General features: G+C 35.4%; 2 protein-coding genes across 4 annotated transcripts; one reads left to right on the top strand and one right to left on the bottom strand.

The window, feature by feature from the left end:
- The first annotated feature begins 18 nt into the window (after nt 1–18).
- On the top strand, nt 19–3,595 carry LOC112736236 (geranylgeranyl transferase type-2 subunit beta 1). Of its 3 annotated transcripts, none has more exons than XR_003168735.3 (10): nt 19–234; nt 1,222–1,287; nt 1,423–1,573; nt 1,666–1,782; nt 2,073–2,139; nt 2,228–2,376; nt 2,553–2,686; nt 2,766–2,874; nt 2,980–3,055; nt 3,293–3,595. XR_003168735.3 is itself a non-coding variant. In XM_025785604.3 (10 exons), exons 2-10 carry the CDS (start codon nt 1,234–1,236, stop codon nt 3,385–3,387), a joined length of 942 nt encoding a protein of 313 aa, XP_025641389.1. In that variant the 5' UTR covers nt 19–234; nt 1,222–1,233; the 3' UTR covers nt 3,388–3,595. The 3 variants fall into 3 exon arrangements, 1 of the variants encoding a protein (XP_025641389.1); XM_025785604.3 differs by having other exon boundaries at nt 2,776–2,874; XR_003168736.3 differs by lacking the exon at nt 2,766–2,874 and having other exon boundaries at nt 2,937–3,055.
- A 1,729-nt stretch (nt 3,596–5,324) lies between these two features.
- Nucleotides 5,325–19,828, bottom strand: LOC112736233 (protein NO VEIN-like). The gene is given in 14 exon segments (XM_025785601.3): nt 5,325–6,934; nt 6,936–7,028; nt 7,415–7,672; nt 8,638–8,955; nt 9,028–9,421; nt 9,917–10,035; nt 10,465–12,726; nt 12,846–13,058; nt 13,569–15,301; nt 16,142–16,316; nt 16,901–17,005; nt 17,339–18,017; nt 18,782–19,119; nt 19,265–19,828. Coding segments are annotated over 14 exon segments (8,178 nt in total). The 5' UTR covers nt 19,727–19,828; the 3' UTR covers nt 5,325–5,905.
- Nucleotides 19,829–21,270: the final 1,442 nt, after the last annotated feature.

The raw sequence follows: 21,270 nt of genomic DNA, 5'->3' as shown, positions 1-21,270 counted from the left end.
TAAATTCTTTCTTTTTCTTTATCCAATTTATCTAATTTGCTACTTGCTCCTTTCTCCTAACTCCCCCTCTTTTCCTTTCATATTCTGAACGAGAACATCACTCTAACACTGGGCACCGCCGCTTGATCAAGTTTAACAAATAAACCACTTTCGGTGACCAACACCGGCAGCGAAGCAGGGATAACGCCTCTCCCTTCACTGATCCACGATCTGCCTTCTCATCCAACACGAACAGTCAGTCATTTTACTGTTCTTGCATTATTATTTTTATTATTTTCCTTCTGCTGATTGTTGTGCTGAAATTGCTGCAATTGTTTGTTTCGAGTGCTCAATTTAGTTGTTGCCGTTAACTTTCTATCTTTTGGATTATGCTAGCTTTACGTGCTCAGCTTGGTTTGGTTTGTTTTGTATAGCAATGGATGGTGAACTGCAGGTGTTTGACAAAAGTTGTGTGTGGGTTTGACTTTGCCATTCTGCTTCATTTTGCGTTTCTTGCTGCTTCTTTTTTTTAAGACTTGTGGTTATGGTTACTGTTTGCAATGTCTCATTCATGGCTATGGTATGAGTTTTGATGGAAAGTTTTGGTGTTGGTCTTACTAGAGAAGAAAACTAACTACATAGTACATGCGCAAATTGCTAAAAGAGAGCATTCTAAATTATGGCTTGCTTGATGCCCCCCCTAAAGTCTAAGTCGTCTTCTTTGTACTTTGTTGTTCCTGTTCCTCAGCCTCCTTTTAGTGCTTCATTGTGCTTATTTATTTATTTTGAAGTTTGAACTAAAATCTGGTGTATGAAATCGGTTATGGAGATAATACAGGCCTTGCCTAAATGAATCACAAGCCTGCCATTTTTGAATTTCCCAGTCCACTTGTTGTTCCTCATGTCTCGGGCTCTGGTAGAAGTTAAAGAAAAGGAACCAAGGGAAAATATCAATGTGTTTGGATGTGCTACTTTGTTGCAATTTCTTTCTTAAATTAAAATAAGGATGATTTCTTAAAGATATTCGGAAATTTTCTTGGAAAAAAATGAAAAAGAAAAATAAAGCAAAATCACGGGAGAATGTAAATTAAATAAATAAGCAAAATAACTTTGATATATTGTTGTATTGATACACTTTTATATTTATGAAACCTCCCTTAAAAAGAAAGGGCTTATGGGTTTGGTCATTGGTAGATACCTTAAACCTTTGATTCTGATATTTCTAATTTTGATGTTGGATAGTTTACTTTCAAGATGGGAGAGCTGGTTACTGACAAGCACGTGAAATATATATTATCAGTTGAAAAGGTATGCTTCCCGTTTATATATAGTCTGTAAAAGAAAAGAATAAAAAAGAGATCAACTTCAGTGGATCATTTGTCTTTTATGCTGAAATGCTTGGTGTTTGATAGCTCCATGTCACATTCTTTTCTTGGTTTCCAGAGGAAGGATGATTTTGAATCTGTGGTGATGGAGCATCTAAGAATGAACGGGGCATACTGGGGTTTGACTGCTCTGGATTTGATGGGAAAGCTTGACGTTGTGGATGTTAACGAGGTTGTTTCATGGGTAATGAGTTGTCAGCATGATTCAGGTTGTTCAGTGTTTTATTTGTTCCCTTGCTATCAAAATTCTAATTTTGTTGGACCCTACTGACATTAAAACTCCTGAGATTCATTAATGCAGGGGGATTTGGCGGAAATGTTGGACATGACCCACACATCTTGTATACACTGAGTGCAGTGCAGGTGTTGGCTCTCTTTGACAAGATGGATCTTATTGATGCAGATAAGGTGACAAATTGTATCCTTTGACATACGTAGTGGCCAACTTTGAAGGTTTTGGATTCACAAGGATTTTTAGCTGTGATGCAAGAGATGATGTTCATAATAATAAAATAAAATAAAATAAAAAAGAAAAAATCAGTCATAATTCTTGCTCGATATGGAAAAAAAGAAAATTAAAGTTAGTTTTGGGTTGTCAAGTTTGATTGATTAGTTTTTAAAATATTCAAACATAAGATCAGTTAATAAAATACGCACTAACTATTGAAGTGTAGGTCTCTATCTTGTGTTTCTTAATATTTTTGTCAGATATTGTTGGCCTGCAAAATGAAGATGGATCTTTTTCAGGAGATATGTGGGGTGAAGTTGATACACGGTATTTCAAACAAGATATCTTTCTGATTGGTGTGCATGTATGACATTACTGTCTTTTTAACAAACGACCACTGAATTTTTTGTTTTAGGTTCTCCTATATTGCTATCTGTTGTCTTTCAATAATACATCGCTTGGATAAAATCAATGTGGAAAAGGCTGTGAAGTACATTATAAGTTGCAAAAATATGGATGGTGGTTTTGGTTGCACACCGGGTGGGGAATCTCATGCTGGCCAAAGTACGTTATATCACTTATATTTACAATATAAATGGCAGAACCTACAACAATTATTTGTTCTGGTGAATGAATGGTTTATATGCCTGCTTTAGTTTTTCTATATTCTGAATTTTGAATAATAGAATTTGTTGTATCGTTGAAGCATCCTTGTAACATATTGTTTTTCTCATTGTCAGTTTTCTGTTGTGTGGGAGCTCTCGCTCTTACGGGGTCGTTAGATCTGGTTAACAAGGACTTACTTGGTTGGTGGTTATGTGAGCGACAAGTTAAATCTGGAGGTCTGAATGGGCGTCCTGAGAAACTCCCTGATGTAAGCATATGTTTTCAAGTGTAGATTTAATGCTGTTGTGCTCTTAATATCTCTCTTAGCCTATTTTACAAGATTTTAGATCATCCCAGGTCTGCTATTCATGGTGGGTTCTTTCTAGCCTCATCATGATCGATAGGGTTCACTGGATCAGTAGAGAGAAACTTATAAAATTTATCTTAGACTGTCAGGTTAGTTTATCTGACATGTCATGTGTTTATTAATAAGAATGCTCTTGCTTCTTCTATTTTAGTTGCAAGGTTAGTATTTCTGAAATATTGTGTTGAAACTTCAAGGACAAGGAAAAAGGTGGAATTTCAGATAGGCCAGATGATGCTGTGGATGTCTTCCATACCTACTTTGGGGTAGCTGGTAGTTTTCCTCCTGTCTTCTCCCCCTTTTTCGTTTTCCGTTGTCAGCTTCTTAATTAATCATATTAGACTTGTATATGCAATATGATATTTTAATTATTTTTCAAAAAATGAAGAGAAAAGAAAAGACAGGAGAGTTTAGTAGGTAAACTAGGTATTTCTTGTCCTCCCTGCTTAGTATTAGTAGTCCCTTCTTACAGTAAACTTGGGATGCTAAAGTTTTGTTTTGTTGTTGCAGGGCTTTCACTACTTGAATATCCTGGCCTAAAACCAATAGATCCAGCTTATGCTTTACCTGTTGATGTTGTAAATCGGATTTTCTTTAAAAAATAAAGGACTTGGAAGTTCAACTACTGTTCAGTAACGAGAGTCTTAAGACTCGCTTTTGGCAGTTGATGTAGTGTTATTTCCCCCTTACTTGAACATCATCAGATTTGTGATTACCCTTTATATCTCCTTTTGATAACATGTACGCATCTTCTGATAAAATTACTGCAAAGTTTTGACATTGCAATAGATTTTTAAATCTTAAATTATTTCATACTTCTGTTATATGAGACTACAATTCTGGATATATAGCAATTAGCAACCGAGAAATATATTATTAGGACCTAGAATTATGCCAGCCTGCAAATAGATACATTATTCTCAGACACGTTAGGAATTGTATGTATATTTACCTATTAGATACCAGATTTGTTCATGGAGTATTCAAATTAAAATCTAATTAACTCGATATAGAATTAAAATTTAATCATGAGACGGTAAAGTAATTGAACTCGGATAGCCACTGTTGTTGTATCAGCTCCAGACAACAAGAAAAGAAAAAAGGAGGTTTTGTCTTAGGTGGGAAAAGAATATTGAAGACCTTGATGGTCCAAATTAAAAAAACTAACAAATAAAATGTAAATTATATGAATACTTTCATCTTCTTTCCTTTGTTTTTCAATTTATAAAAGTTAATATCAACCTTTTGTACTATGAAATTTAACCATCTTATTTTTTTTTCTAATAATGACACATCAGCATTTTTAAACATATGAAAATCAACCAATTATCTTTAAGGAAAAAAAAATTACATATTATTATTATTCAATTAAAACATAAATTACTAATTAAATACAATAAATATATATTAAAACTATTATGATAAAAAATTGAGCAAATTGTTAAATTAATTTAAAGATCACTCATTCTTCAAATTGGTCCTTGAAAATTTTTTTAATCAAATTTATTTTAAAGATTTTAAATTAGTCATATTAGTCTTTCGGTCACTTCTATTACTAACGCCATCAGAATTTGTTGATGTCGGACATCAAGTAACATCATAACACACACCTATAGTTCTAATTGACTATTAACATGATTAATTTATGAAATTAGATCAAATCAACTCCAAATTGAGGAATTCTAATACTTCAAGTTCTCTCCTCGATTAGGTTTTGATTTGATCTAATTTCATAAATTTATTATCTTGATAGTCAATTAAAACTCCTAGGTGTGTGTTATGGAGTCACTTAACCTGCCACATTAGTAAATTTTGACATCATCAACAAAGAAAGTGACAAAAGACTAACATGACCAATTTAAAGAACGAGTAATCTTTCAAAACTAATTTGACTATTTACTCAAAAAATTTCACTTACAAATATTCAAATTTCACATTATTTGACCTATTTGTATATTTGTATAAGACTCTTATTATTATACACTTTAGTCATTTATAAAACATATTACATACAACTCTTCTACTATTACTTTATTTCTTAATATATCATATCAATTGCTGAAAATTCTTCCAAACAAGTTCAAAATTAACACATCTCCTTTCTAGATACATTCAAATATATCATGATATTGCATTTTTTATGCTTTCAGTCTAATTCATTTTTTTTCTAACATTTTTTTTAATTATTGGCAAACAATAAAAACGACAAATAAAGATGTAGATTCTAATATAAGAAATCTATGTCTTTTGTAAAAATAAATTATTTCAAATTTCTAAAACAATAACTATAATGCAATTTGTATTATATTTTACTTTAATAATTATATAAAATTATACATAAATTATCAAATAAATATTTTGCAAAATATTTTTAATTTAAACACTTTAAATTTATCCGTAGTTTACATATTATCTAATCAATCTTTAAACAATATTAGAATATACTACATTAATAATTCCAGAATATACTATATTAATTTAACTTCCGGTGCATGACAGGGTCTCACTCTAGTTTTTCGCACAAGTATAAAACTCCAGAGCATGACAATAACTACGTTTATTATGGCAAAAGCAAGCGGTTTTACATTTCCCCAACTGCGTGCTAGATCGAGAACAATTTCGGATCCTAAATCAAGTAAGATTTAAAAGGTCGTGTATTTACTATCTAGTATTTACATCCACAACAAGATGAACCCTTGCACTTGCCTAACAAATGGAAAGATAATCAAGGATAAAAATAGCACCTATTGACAGCCATGCTTTTGAGACAAACACAATATAGCTGAAATGAACCTTTTCCAAAGAATGAGAGATTTGTATTAAAACTGGAAAATCTTGGAATAAGAAAATACAGATACAGTGCTGTTGAGGTGTCCCCACATTATTTGCCCCAGGACCCTTGATGTGGGAAGTTCGAGATAACTGTTATATGCAGAGCACCCGATCCCGGTGCAAGAAGTTTATGTGACAAATCTTGCATGGTTGAGTTCATAATTAATCTTCTCAAGTCTCAGCAATTAAAACAAAACTTCCCAACAAGCATGCCTCTGGCCGGCTCCAGAAAGGAGTGGCCTTGAAACTGGGAATCTGACTTGATCAAATCCATCTAAACAGCATAATAAATTAGGAATGGCAGCTAGGAGGCAACTGCTTCTGTTGTCTTGGCATCATGACAGCCAATTGCAGCTGACCAATATGGCATAACTTCACAGGATTTTTGAATATTGTGACCTTTGCAATATTATTTTCCATTATTGCTACAAATGCAATGCTAAAGGATTCACCTTTATCAAACGCAAACTGCCATTCGTTTGTCGTTATGTTGAACCAGTCTTTTCTTGGGGATCTGGTTGCTTTAACTTCTATGTACTCTATATTGCTCTCCTCCCCGATGACTATGTCATATGGATATCCTGTTTCTTTAACTTCATTGACCCACTTTACAGCATCCTTTCCAACTTTCTCAACAAAGTATTTGCATGCAAGAAGTTCACCTAATCTGCCTGTTGCCTTTGCTTGCACTGCATCAAATGCGCCATATTGAAGTCGATCTCTCCTGCTAAAAACTGATGATGAATTTGTGTTAACTTCATCTAGAGGTTCATCTAAGCAAACAGGATCAGATCCAGTATGGACGGCAAAAGCACTCGGATCAAAATCATGATAGGATTGAACTTCTAAGTTGTTATTCTCATGCAACATTAATGCCACCGAATTCGCCGGCTGGTCATCTTTAATGGTCCAATCAAAAGAAAGTGATGCTTGCTCAGCACAAACAGGTCGATCAGTAGTGCTTTCAGAATTATCATCCTTTGTTGCTTCAGTGAAGTTGTTAATCCCAGGAGCTTGTGTCTTCAAACCATTGGCACGCGCATAATTAAAATCTGGTGCAGTTTTCCAATCAGCAGGCGGCCAGTTTTTGTTGACCCCAGCCTTTCTTCTTGTAAAGAGCTGTCCATTTACTGATGGCGCTTGATCCAAGGGAAGCACCTTGCCTGCCTCTTCCAGTGTTGACACAGAAGACAGTTCCCAAACAGGTTCTTCATCTGGAAGTTTATGCACTTTTTGGCTATTTACTATAAAAAATTCTATTTGCTCCTTAGAAGACCCAGATTCTGCCATGGTTGTTATCATATGAAGGAAATTTGAGAAAATGTAATTCAGAAGTCCCATCAAATAATAAACTAGAAAGCTCCATAAACAAAGAATGATAATCTGATTCTTGGGTGGTGTACAGGACGTTTTCCTGCAAGAAACGCACGCATATATATAAGGGTAGGGTTCAGAACTCAGAAGAGAAAACTTCAAAAAGCAAAATAAAAATGCAGCATATATCTGAGCTGTGACACGCAGTTAATTTCCAGGCGTAGGCTTTGGTCCATGTAAAGAATTAAATCACCAATTATCTCAATCAAATTTTCTAGTAATGCAGTAATGGAATCTTATCCATTAATTAAGGTTGTGAAGATGACTTGAAAATATAAATTATGCCTAGCTTCTAAAATTTTATATATTGAAAGTCAAGCAGACATTTCCACATTCTTCAGGTTTTGTTTTCAGCTTCCATCACAAATATTCATTCAAAAAAAATTATGATTCCTTCAGTCATAAAATAAAGGATTTACAACGTACCTGCAGAAGACAACTACATTCAACTCGATTTGTTGATGCACTGCCACAACTCTTTATAACATTCCTATAAAAAAGCTTCTCGACAACAATAATTTTGAGCCGCATCACAATATCGAAATTGGACTGCTTGAGTTGAGCATATCTAGCACTGTGAAGTTTAAGAATGTAGCGCTGAGCATATGGCAGGATCCAGTTAATCAATGACTCTTTCAAGCTACAATCAGCAAGACCGTAATATATTGCTTCACGAGTTACAACCTGCACTAAAAATCATGATGCATTAATGTATAACCGATAATGTCAAGGTCTCAAGGACATAAATATAACTAGGATATTCCCAGAGAGAGGATTTATACTGCCAATAATTTGTTTGTTTAATATAACCGGAAATGGATCCTTTCAATTAGAAAATCAAGTATGTCAAATGTTGGGTTGATTTTCACTATCGATTTACAATGTGGCCCTCGACATGGAATTCACATGAGCATCCAATCAGTGGTCAAAGTGTTTATTTTAGTAGGTGTTGCGGTAGAAAATTTGGTTATCTTCAACAATGCATTAATTTTAGGGGAGTTTCATCAATTTGATCTGTATATTGAGGCATTTCTTATAGGGATCTTGGGACTGAATGTAAACTTCAGTTTGGGGCTCTTAAAATTCGCAACTAGGGAATACTATGCCAGAAAGGTCTTTTCTAGGACCCAATTAAATCTAGCCATAGAAGTTAATCTGAAAAATATGGTTATGAAACAAAAGTGAATTTATGACCAAACCATTTTAATTCCTTTCTCCAAGCAAACCATGTCATTTCACAAACTGTATTTAGTATATTAGTAAATTTGTTTTTCATCCCTAGCATATTGAATAATGTACTTTGTTACCAAAGAGTTATCCAATGTCTTGCCAATCGCAACCCAAAGGGGCCATTTTTTACCATATTAATGCATGAACACATTCTAAATGCTCAGACAACAAAGTGGAAGCACATGTCCATTATGATTTGTAACTCTTGGTCAAGCAATAGAAAATGAAATATCTAACTTTAAACTACCAACAGAGAATATAAATCCGATACAATCAAGAACAAAAATATCAAACAAAATTTAGGAATGAAACAAAATAGAAACATGTTCATGTTTGTAGTGTTTATTTGTGTCAATATAACAACTTATAAAATACAAACTACCACAAATAAGAGCCCTTCAAGTGAAGAGAAATCATACCTCTGAGATTGCAGGAATACCTAAGTTTTTCATGAGGTTGGAGATTTTATTTTGAACCTGTTCTTTATCATCCTTGGTTAGCTCACCAAAGTACAGAAAGTCAATGTTATCTGAATGCTTAAATTCTTTTTTCAACTTCTTATCATCAGACCAGCACACAAGGCCAAAGGAAGGATGTAATGAAACCCACTTATCTTGCACAGTAGGAAGCACTGGGAATTCCAGTTTGGAAAGACAATCTTTCAAATATATGACATCCTCGAGACTCAGCAAACCAGATTTTAATCCATCTGCCCACTTGAGGAAAACTTGGAAAGTCTACATATAAGGGGGATGTTAAAAAGGTTTCTTGCAAAAGAAATCTGTTATTTTTCATTGCTCAGAACATACCTTATCTGCTGCTTGTGATGGTAAAGTGGCAGTTGATAACTGCAGCAAAATTTGAATATAGCTTCGTAGAGGAGGTGACTCTTGTACTCCACACTCCTCGACAAAGAATCCACGAAGGCCAGGGTAAATAGTGCACAATGACTTGTTTATAGGGGAAAGAGATGAACTGCATTGAGGATGGAACTCCTTCATTTCCTGAACAGAGCCAGTTGAATCATGCCAATAGACTTCATTTGGATACAAAAATGTTCCACATACAACATCATCATCACTAGAGACAGATGAGTAGGGGACAAATATGAAAGGTCCAGACATCAAATCTTCCATGGTTTTCTGCTTTGAAGCTACCATTTCATTCCAAACGAATGAATACAATTTGGACATTTGTCTTATGCTGGAAAAATATGTAGAAACTAATAGTCAGACAAAATTGTATTAAACATCACATAAAGATGTAGAAGCAATAACACAGGTTAATGAACAACTAATTCAAAGAGTTCAAGATTTGTTTTTCTTGTTATAAGAGTTCACTCTTTTTTCTGCCCTATATTCTTTATGTACAAAATCCTTACAGAAATTAAAACATGAAAACTCAAAGCACTGTATAACCAGCCCCCTATTTTAAAATAAAAAAGTTAAGAGTTCAGACAACTTGAGACAAACAGAACTTCTCAGAACAGACATGAGGTGAACATCTGTGTAACAATCCCAAAAATGTTTGGACAACTAATATGCACCCTGTTCGGAGAATTGTTATGAAATTAAATCAAGAGCTTTTAACATAAGGGAATGGTAAGCACTGAACATTACTGATAACAATTGTGAACATTCACACAGTCAAAGTTATTACATACTTACATTTGTGTGCAAAAGATGAAAAGGAGCATACCTGGCCTTGAATGGAGAATTTGGTAAGTTTTTTCTCCAAGCTTTAAGAATATCTAAAATGTCACCAAGAGTTACTCTTGTCTTGAACCCTAAATCATTTACCAATCTTTCACTTTTCACCTGAAATAGAAAACGTACTGACATCAAGACCCAAAGCCTATATTCTATTTTCTGAACAGTATCGCATCATTCAAAACTTGGATACACAAGTTCAGACATCGATTGAGAACTAGAAAAGAACACCACCGGAAAATATCTGTACACACTACAACTTCTCGAATGATAAATTGAAAGCTGAAATCCCAAAGATAAAAATATGACAATACTACAACTACCAGGACAAGGAACGTAAACTGAAGACAATCAAAATCCAGAATACGAAATATAGTCCAGATAAAGATTTTTTTAAAAAAATAAAACAAAATAAAAGAAGTTAAAAAGGACAAGGGCAAAAATATACTATTAATAGTTAATCCCCAACTCCCAAATTACACAACTCATTAGTATTACCCACTCATCCTTGCATCAAAATTGCAGGAAAAATTTTACCTTTGGGGAAGCATATGGTGCAAAGGCTCCAAGGATCATCCGGACTGATTCACAATCGTAAAATAAATCTTTAGCATGGTGAAGCTCACCATCCATGGATGATGCTACCCACTGCACATCACATAACTTGCACAAAAATGCAGACTTAAAGGGACATCTATCTCCGTCAGAATTAGAGAAGTAACCTATAGTTTTATCAGCATAGCAGGCATCCCATAATCTATCAAGAACCTCCAAGAGATATTTACAATTTTCTTGATTGCCACTTTTAGACAATAAGGATACTAAATGCAGTATTTCTGGGGATTCCCAATCAATGACTCTAGAATCAGGTGAGATTAAACCCCTATCCCACATTGCATGCTTAAAAGTGATGTCAGATACATCAGCAACACTCTTATCCACCTGGACTACTTGGGCAAAATCTGTGACACCAATTTTCTCAAAAAATTCCCTCCATTTCATCCAGGCAGAAGAAAACGACTCATTAACTGGGTGCTTCAAATAGCTTATGTCTATCTCATGCCACCTCATGTTCACAAAATCAGCCAACTTTTTTGGACTGACAGGATTTCCTAATCCGGCACAGAAATGAATTGGAACCTCAGCAGGACATTTAAAGCCACAGTTTGTCAATAACAAAGATTTACCCCGTAACACTGAGATTATATGCTCCTTTTCAATGACACAATCTGAACAGGTAGTTGTTAGGTGCAGCATTAAGAAACATAAATATTCCACCATCAAAACTTTGTTCTTGTTTGCCATTGTTTCATCTGACAAAGCTGGTAAAATATGAAGCTTCACAACATCATGTACAGACAACTGTTGAACACCAATACTTTGAAGTAACCGTGTAACATTGTCCAGGATAGTTGCATTCAAGCTTGAAGTATCGGTAGAAGAGGTGGGAAAAAGGGTGGGGTTTACAGTCCTTAGTTTAGCACATATATTAGGGAAAGCTTCCAGGTTATGCTTGCTGTTAAAACTTATGCTTGATGTATTGGACTGCAGCCATATGGTGCCTTCATCCACTGAACTATATGTACCATCTGAAAGTGGAATAAATGGAAGCTTTTGAAGACATTGAAGAATATCTTCTCTTATTTCAGAATTAGCTGACATTGAGCCAGATGAATTGAATATTGTTACATAGAGTGTGTTTAGACAAGAAGCCAACCAACTCATACCCATTGATATCATCCCACTCTTAGTGTGACATAAAGACGACAGCACTCTAATAAGAATGTTTGGGCCAAACTCCTCAATGCCTAGTGCCCTTGCTAGTGTATCAGATAATACTGTATTTTTATCCAAGTATCTAAGCCCAAGGTGTTCAAGAAGTATATTATCAGGAAGTAGATTGCGCACCTGCTCTGTCCATCCTCTCAATACCTTGCATGGAGGAGACCATTGATTGTGGTCACCTTCAACAAGTAAACAACTCATCAATCGCAGTTTAGAAATAATCTGACGAGGAAGACTAGAGAAAAAACCATGCACTTCCCCAACTAAAGGGACAAAACTCATGAAAGCAGACAACCCCTTTCCTGGTTCATTCCTAAAACAGGGAAGCACGCAAAACTCTCTCAGTGCTCTGACAAATAAACTAGGATACTCTGACAATAACCACTGATTCCATGGACTATCTCCGTCAACTTCTTCCCTAGATGATGGAAGAACAAAATCACCTTGAAGAATAAATTTCAGGCCATATGTTCTTAAAGGAAGATACGCAAAAACGGGCTGCTGATCTAGACATGGACTGTATCCATCATCTGATTCCTGTAGCGTAAATGCCATAGAGATTTCAGTTGTTTTCACATCAAAGCGAAAAGACTTCGTCTGCAACTTCTCAGATACAACAAACCATGCCATTTTCTCTTTCCCATGAGACACTTTAATGATACCATCTTCTGAAATTTCCTTTTTCATAACAATAAGTGTATCATTAAGCAAGTTTCTTAGCTTGATACACTTCAGGCGGTGAAGAAATAGTAGTAATGAAGGATGAATATCTGAAAACATAGTCATAATGCTATTCACAACACTCCCTTCTGGAAGATGAGACTTCAATGGCAGCACTATGCATGTGTTCCAATGTTTATCATCACATGAATCGGTATCAGTAGATGCCATTCTACTGAGCAGGCAAGTATCACAAGGAGGTACTACTGTGGGTAAAACAAAACCAATCTGTCCTTCGCTGATGTCAAATTTAACATGAAAACCATTGGAATGAATCTCTGGAGCATCTGTCACCTACAGTGAAGCCAACAAAAATTAATACCGCACACTATCTGAAGTACAAAATAAACTATCTAGGGAAAGGGTCTATGATGACAAAAGGATAGATAAACTCAGAAAAATTCCTGACATACACGGAACACAGACTTGAAGCCAATGCCTTTCTTCCCTATGTAACCAGCATTAGATCCTTTCTTTGTTGAATTTCCAACATCACAAAGTGCTCTCATATTTTGAGCAGAGAAACCCCTCTCATTATTCAATATAACAATCCTAGAATCTTGAAGAATAAATGTTAGTGTTGGTTCGACATTATCTGGATAAGTATTATCATCTGCATTTTGAACCTGAACAATAGGAACAACCGTTTATTAGATATACAAAGAATATTAAAACAGAAAGCTACCAAAAGACTCATCAAAATTCTAACCAACTTTTCATGTTGGGAATCTATTCCTTCATAATAGTGCAAAACCCTAAACCATTTAATTATAATCTATTCAAATAAAAAACGTTGAAGATAATTATAATCAAATCTGCCACAACTCTCAAAGAATTGTTTATCATGATGTTATCAAATCGAAAACCAAAAAATTCAATCAAATATGATTTTTTTTTAAAAAAAAAAAAAAAACATTTCCATTTACCACAATCTAAATATTTGTCCCATCCTTCCAAAGTTCAATCACTTAGGAAAATCTAATAATGATGTCTAATAGGGTATAGAGTACAAACATTAACATACTCCTAAAAAAATGAAGAAAGAGGGAACCACTAAATATCCATCCGTTCCTACTTCATTTTAAGCACAAGCAAAGCAATAAATGAAAAAAAAAAAATTGAATGGGCATCCTTACCAATTCAAGAATAAAATGTGAATCCTGGGAATATAGCTCTTGTGAAAGGCAATGCAGTGCTCTCCCCAATCGAGCATGCTGCTTCTGCAACATGCAATTCTCAACATCAGAAAGGCTAGGCTCTAGACCAAATTCGTCTCGCCTAATTGATTCAATGACCAAGGCTGCATCAGTATCTTCAACATGTTGGAATGCATCTTCGGGGCAACCAATAGATTGAACATTAGAATTTTCACCCCTTTCATTGAACCCAACAGCCTGAGGTGAAGAAGCCACTTCTGCTTGTGGCACAGAAGTTTTATCGACAATGGCTTGATCATGTTTCAGGCCTGTACTTTTTTCAGTCTTAGCATCTTTTATGCATGATGAACCAGCACAAGACAAGTCCGAAGCATCATTTGAAATAAGAGAATTATAATCATTAATCCACTCAGTAATACCCAGAGAAAATCCTACTTCATGAAGCATGAGACGTTGCTCCATATTGATGCATTCACATAAAATTGCTGAAGCAGCATCCTTGGAAACAGATTGCATTCCAGAAAGTAACACATCAGCAGCAAAACTATGGAACTCAGCAGGCAGAAAACCGAGGCACTTAAGGGTAAATCTTGACAAAGTAGACACTACGCTACTCAGTTTATGCATTTGTTTGTTGAACTCACTTGTCATCTTTGTAGTTGAAAATTCACTTAACATTTTCATTTTACACAGAGCTCCATCAGACTGGAGAGCATTGCCATTACTAACTTCAATATTTTCAATTGAGTTTCTGAACATGACTTCGAACGCACGCTGAGCATGGCATTTTAAAAGTGACAATGGAGCATATTTTTCTCCACCAACTAATGAGACCAGAGATAGCAAATTCACAGCTGTTTGGAAAGAAGATCCCTGAACTGCAGCCTCCAGAAATGAGTCTAGTGTAGCCAACTGATCTAACCGTATCACCTTTCCATCTTTGGTAACCAAGCACAACAATTCCTTGGTATTCACATCATTCAACAACCATGATGTAAGAGAGCCTAAGAAGGGTGCAAAGACAAAATCCCAGTGAGACCACTTGCTCAAGTCAGACAACATAGGTGCCTTAAGTAAGACTTCAATTGCCTTTTTTGCTATAACAGTTTCGGAGCTTGTTTTCTGTATCATCTGCAAGTTATCTGTGGAGATCTTACACAAATTATCTCCATCACATAATGAGTCTTCAAAGTGGTACTTTTGAATAATTGCTGCAGAAAAGAGAACACATTTTGAAGTCACAGAAGACTTCTGCTCCCCAATAGACCCCAGAAAATCCTCAAGTGCACCATTTTCCATCACATCAAAATTAACTGAAGGAAACTGTCTGATAAGCAGCATGGAAATCATCTTCTTAGTTATCTTTTCTTTATCCCATAAACCACTAAGAGCCTGAGATACCAAAAAGGCCAACTGATTCGAGGACATGCAAGCTTCCAAAGAGGACTTTCCACATGTGCTACCAACTAGCAATTTGAGTAGTTCATGAGGCAGGTGGTGAACATACTTCTCAACAAATGATAAGAAATCCCCATAGCCAAGAGAATTAAAATTCTTCACCCCAAATTGCTCAGACACCCAATCTTCACATTTATAAAACTTCCTCAACAACATAAATCCATGTTCAAGTGGTGAGTTACAATTTCTATATACTTCATTATCGAAGTCAAAATAGGTTGAAATCTTTCTGATAACATCTTCATCAGAAACACCTGTTGATTTCGAAACAACTCAGAATAAGTGTAGCAAGGATTGGTCATACAAAGTGGAAAAATAAAGATGATATGGTAACAAATGACATGGATATCCTTTAGTGATTCAGAGAGGAAAAAATGAAAATTCTCAAATAACCCTATCAAAAATTTTGAATTATAAAACTCATTATCTTAGGAGAATTTCCCATCGAATAAGTAATATACAATACAGATTGTAGGAGTATAAAACTCCCCTATGCATATACTACCTAAGAGAATAAAGCATAAGGTAATCCCTTAACTACCCTTTAATCTTTCTATTGTGTGTAATATTTATTTCCATTCAATCAAATGGAGAAAAATAAGAAAAACAGATTAAGAAAAAAGGGGGGAAGAGAGATAGAGACAGAAGGAAAAAGAAATTAAAGTATATGACATCAGCTTAAAATAACTAAAAAACAACTGTAGAACCTTCCATCTAGCATCCACTACCATATAGTCTAACATGGAAACATGTGTGGCAAATGTGGCAATTATAGCCCATGGTTTATATAAAATAATCCACTTCAATGATTAATCAAAAAGTGAAGAAAGAAAACAACAATGATAATCGAAATAATAACAATGATAATAACTTGCATATTTTTTTTGTGCTTGATGGCTTTATTTATCCTACTCTGCATATACATATTCAAGTAATTCCTACTCAAAAAGTTATTTGATATTTGGGCAAGTTCTTGCATAATTGAAATTCTCTCAAAAGGAATACATAGAGAAAATAAAGCCAATATCAGAGGATAACAAAATAAAATTAGAAAAAAAATTTTGAAAGCTTGATCTAAAGGTAAACAGACTCACTCTGTGTATTCTTTGCACTGTCCTTTGTAGGGAGTGGTACATAGTCTAGGCTTGGTCCAATATCTATGGTCTCGTATTCAGAACTCGTGGTCAAAGAGTTAGTTAAATCATCATGGCCAATAGCTTGTAAGGTATCATAGATGCTGTTCCATGTTCCAGATTTGATAGATGAAACCTGCAGATCAAACACTGAGAACTTTAATAGATGATACCATTTTTTTGGACAAACAGCTATTTGATTCCTTCAAATATATAACAAACATAAATCAATTTAATCCTTTTAAATACCAAGTGATAACCTTGCTTTTGTCCCTCAATCATATTAGCACATCAACTCAGTCTCTCTACTATTACTATTAACAAAAGCCATCATTTTAGTTGCTCAATCTATTGTCCATATGCAGAAGGATGAATTTGATGGTAATTTTTATTATTGAAGGACCAAACTAACAACTTTCCTTGGATGAATAAATTTATATCAACTGTATCCTTTGCGCATTAAAGTGACTGTTTACTCATTTGTTTAAGACAAGAATTTCACTAAGACAAAGATGGGGAAATAAACCAATAAAAAACAAATAAAGACTTCATCAAATATTCAAAGAGTGCATAACAGAGGGGAATAAGTCTTTGTCAATAAAATATGATTAATAAGTCAAAGCTAAATTTGAATTATATTTCAACATAAAAAAATGTAATAATAAACCATAATAGAATCATATCAGGTTACATAAATAGATTTAAGGAAAAGAAGCTTACAGCTGCATTCAGTAACCCGATGAAAGGATATGATGAGAACATCATTCTGACCTTGTTCCTTCGACGTGGTTTTACTTCATAAAATCGAAGCATCCTCTCCAAAACCTACACAACAATGGCTACGTCAATGCTCAAAGATAGAAAGGGGAATAAATACTTGCAAATATGAAAGGAAAGGGGAAATATGTTCAAAACACTGAATCAATGTGTAATCTCTTCCTCAAATAGGCAAGTTTTATACCATATACAAGAACAACAATCTGAATCTAGTAATCTACCTCTAGGGAGGAGTGAGGAAAATTCTTTTTTTCAATCTAATAAAAGATAGAATTAAATATCACGACGTCATTTGTTCCAAGCAACCCCGTCATGTGGGAAATGGCATTGCTGTTATTGTTACCTGATGGAATTAAACTTCAGCTAACCCAAAATACCTACCTCAGCAACGTTGTGCTCCCTACATGCTTCTTTCCAGGTTGTGACAAACATCCGCAAAGAATCATTATCCATTGAAAGATCTTCACTCGTGTCAGTTGCTACCTTGGCTGTGGTACCATTCTTGATCCGGTTTGCATCAGATTCAATTTTTTCTTTCTTAAGCAATTTAGAAGGAGCAGATTTTGAAGTTGCATTCTCGGATTTTTGTTTTTTCCTAGGTGGTCCACCAAGTTCCTGTTTTTGGCTGCTATCCAGATGCAGTTGTGCCTGTGGATCACACCTCACCCGAAGTCGTTCCATCTCTTCAGTTGCAGATGGGTAAGGACAAGTACTCACTCGTTCTGAACTTTTTCCAAATTGTGACGTTGAAATTGAGCAGCTGCTCTTAATAATGTCATTATCTTGATTTTGATCATCCTCTGTAGAATAATCGCAGTCTTCATCTTCTGAGCTTGATGAAGTAAATCTTATATGCTTCCCACGAAAAGACTTTTCCACAGAAGAGAATGACTCAACACGCTGAGCTATGGCACTAAAACGTTCATCTAACTGTTTCTTCTGAGAGGAAGAAATAGGATGCTTGCTGATCTTCTCCCTTTTCACTTTTAAAGTCTTCAAGCATTTCTCCAGTGTTGATTCCTCAAAATTCCTAGCTTCCCGTATGGCAGCTATATGCATTCTGTGGTCATAACAAAGAATAATTACGTATGACTGAAACCCAAACTTGTGTATAATAGATATAGAGTAACAAATAACCTGACAAGATAAAAGCAATTATTCATTCCTTTATAAGTATTGGAAATTGGGTGTGCATGAATGGTGTAACACCAGTATCACTGTATTGAAATGCCAATAGATATTTTGAACTTTTAATAGTTATATGTTAAAATTTACATTTATAGGAAATAGAGACACACAAATGTGATTCTTCACATATAAGAGGATTAAGATAATCAAATAAGGATATGGCTAGAAAGACAAAATGGCACAAATATATATTGTACAGCCAAATAAAAACATAAAAAGGCTACTTCAAGTCAAAGGAGGTGCAAAAAGTCATAAGCATGAAGCCACTTATCAAGGTTATTATGAATTTTCTCCAAAAGCTTCAGACACACGATATTATAAGTGCCACAAAACAACAATATGAAAACTAAAATCATTTCAATGGAAAAGAAAAATTGTTTTAACTCAAATTGGCATACAACTCAATTATTAGAAAGGGGAGGGAAAAAACCCAAAATTATTACCACTGAGTATTTATTTGGCAGAAAACTTTGCAGTTCCCATCAGCTTAGCATTAAACCATTATATAGCAACTTATGTGAAGTGAGTTCATTTAATCATAAATGCATAAATTTCTCCATTATGAACTCCACCCCTTCATCTAACACTATACATACCACCTTCCGAAAAAAAAAAAAAGAAAGAACAAGAACATACCCCAAGTTGTGAATCCGAATGCCAAGCCATTCCCTACATTTGACCAATTGCTTCTTGGCAATAAAATCCAAAAATTCTTCAGCTTTAATTTCTTTACTCCCGGAGACATCTAAAAACTCACTTAGAAACTTTACTATCTCCCCACTCGTTATCTCAAACACTTCAGTAGCTTCAGGACTAACTGAGAAATAATGCATTACCAAAGGCTGCCGCAAAAAAGGTCCCAAACCCAGTGCTTCAAATTCCGCAACACCTTCATTCCTGCATATTGCCATTTTCAAATCATACAATGAAGTGATTCTTCGGACCCCAACAAAGCAATGCACAAAAGCATTCACCTACACAACCAAACAAAAAAAAAGGTAGCAGATTCTTTTATAGGCAAAAATATAATATTCGAATCAAACCTACTTTCTAATATCAAATTCCTTTAACTAAAAATCTATCAATTCTCAACTAATTGTTTTCTTTCTGAAAATATACCTTGCCTTCAGTGATCATGAGTCGGTGAAGCGAGGGAACCTGCTGCATTTTAATGCCCAAAGTGTTCCAAGAATCAACCTGGAGTGCCAAAAGAGCTTTCTGGGAAACATTCCACGCAGAGACATATTCTCCGGCGGCGAGGAAGTCTCGGCAGGCGGTGGCGGCGGCGCGGTCAAGCTGCTCGATGATGGCCTGTTTTGGATTGGGAGCTTGAGGCCACTGCGGTGCGAAGCCGATAGCGTTTTGGATTGGGAAGTTAGGGTTCTGCGTTTGGGGCAGCTGCTGGGGAGTGATGCCAAGCCATGCCGGAGCACCGTTTGTGTTCGGACGGTGGGAACCGTACGGAGGAAACGGGTTAGGGTTTTGAAATCCGACGGCAGCGTTCTGAGGCTGTTGCGGAGCCGGCTGCCGGGGGCGGTTTCCGGCACCGCCACGGTGATAATGGGGTTGGTAGCCGTACATTCGCGGTAAATTAGAGGCGAATGTTGGGACGACACTGGCGCGGTCACGCAACTCCTTGACGACTATGAGAAAAACCGTATACGAGGTTTAAGACGAGGTTTAACTATAAAAAATAAAAATAAAAATAAAAAAATAAAAGAAAAGAAAGAAGAGTGTGATGGAGATAGAAGCCCAACATTAGGGTCAATGGGTGTTAGTGTTGTGTAAGAGTCCAAATGTAAGCGTTATATACACTGATGGTAGCGTTTGTTTTAAGCCCAACATATCTTTGACCAAAAAAAAGCCAACATATCAGCAACATGTTGGGCCTATATTTTACACAAACATATGGAGTCGGCGTTAACTGCGTGAAATTTATGCCCGGTATTTACCTTTTACATGTTTCTTTTAGTTTTTAAATATAAATAAATAAATTCAGCATCCAAAATTCCAAATATATATATAAATTATTTTCAGATTTTAATTTGTATAATTTAATAAAAAATTAGGATAAGATTTTGTTCCGGGGCTTACCTAGAACCGGACGGTGGTTGGGCTTGTTTGTGAGGCCCAAGCGCTGGAGGAGTGTGGTCTCTGACTTGGTTTACGTCTGGGAGCCGCCTCCGAGTTGTGTGTTCCAAGAGATGGGGGTGGTACCTGCAAAGACACTCCGATGCCTAAGTCAGCATGGGGATAAGCAGGTTTAAGTGTCTTGGAACTTAGAGATATCTGAGGGGTGTCAGTGTATTTATAGTGGTGATCCAATAACCACCGTTGGAGTAGTGCCACCTTTTTAGGTGGATAACCGTCCCTTTATTTAGGGATTGTTGAGATATGGCTTCTAGAAGTGGATTGAGAGATTTTAGGGGCAGTTACTTATTTGAATAAGTGTTATCTGCCAGCTATCTCTTGAACCCGACTCCTTTGGAAAGAAGTCTGTGTTGAGTCCGACCTCTTCTAAAGAGGTCGGTGAATAACGAAGGCCAATCTTTGGATTGGGCCTTTTGGTGTATTTGGACCTGGGCCTTAGTGTTGGGCCAGTGTATTAACAGTGCCCCTACTCGAGTTCAATCTCTTTTTCTTAAGAGTTGGATTCGAGTATTTGAACTCGGGCTTGTAGGCTCTGTATAATTGGTTTTAGCACATCTTACTTAACCAAAGAATATTTCTTATCCTAGTTTCGTACAACTCGTTCAATTCGAGTTGTTTTGAGGATACATGACTTATTTTAATACAAATCACCTTTCTGAAACTTATTCTGATTTCTTACGACTTGTTTTGATACGAATCGTTTATTTCAAAACTCGTAATTATTTTTTAGTATAACCTCATCTAGCTCATTCGATGCGAGTAGTTTTAAGGTCTTACGATTTGTTTCATTTCAAATCGTTTAATTAAAACGTGGCTATTTCTTGATCTAATTTCATACAACTCATTTAAATTTGAGCTTTTTTTTTTTTTTAGGACTTCACAACTTGTTTCAAGTACAAATTGTTTATTTTGAGTCCTTTTAAAGTATCAGATCATTTTTATAACCATCGGACTTCATTGCTTTATCCATTATG

Source organism: Arachis hypogaea, chromosome 13 (genome assembly GCF_003086295.3).
Source record: "Arachis hypogaea cultivar Tifrunner chromosome 13, arahy.Tifrunner.gnm2.J5K5, whole genome shotgun sequence".
NCBI lineage: Eukaryota > Viridiplantae > Streptophyta > Magnoliopsida > Fabales > Fabaceae > Arachis > Arachis hypogaea.
Note: the sequence above shows the minus strand (reverse complement) of the source record. Positions and strands in the feature narration are given on the sequence as shown.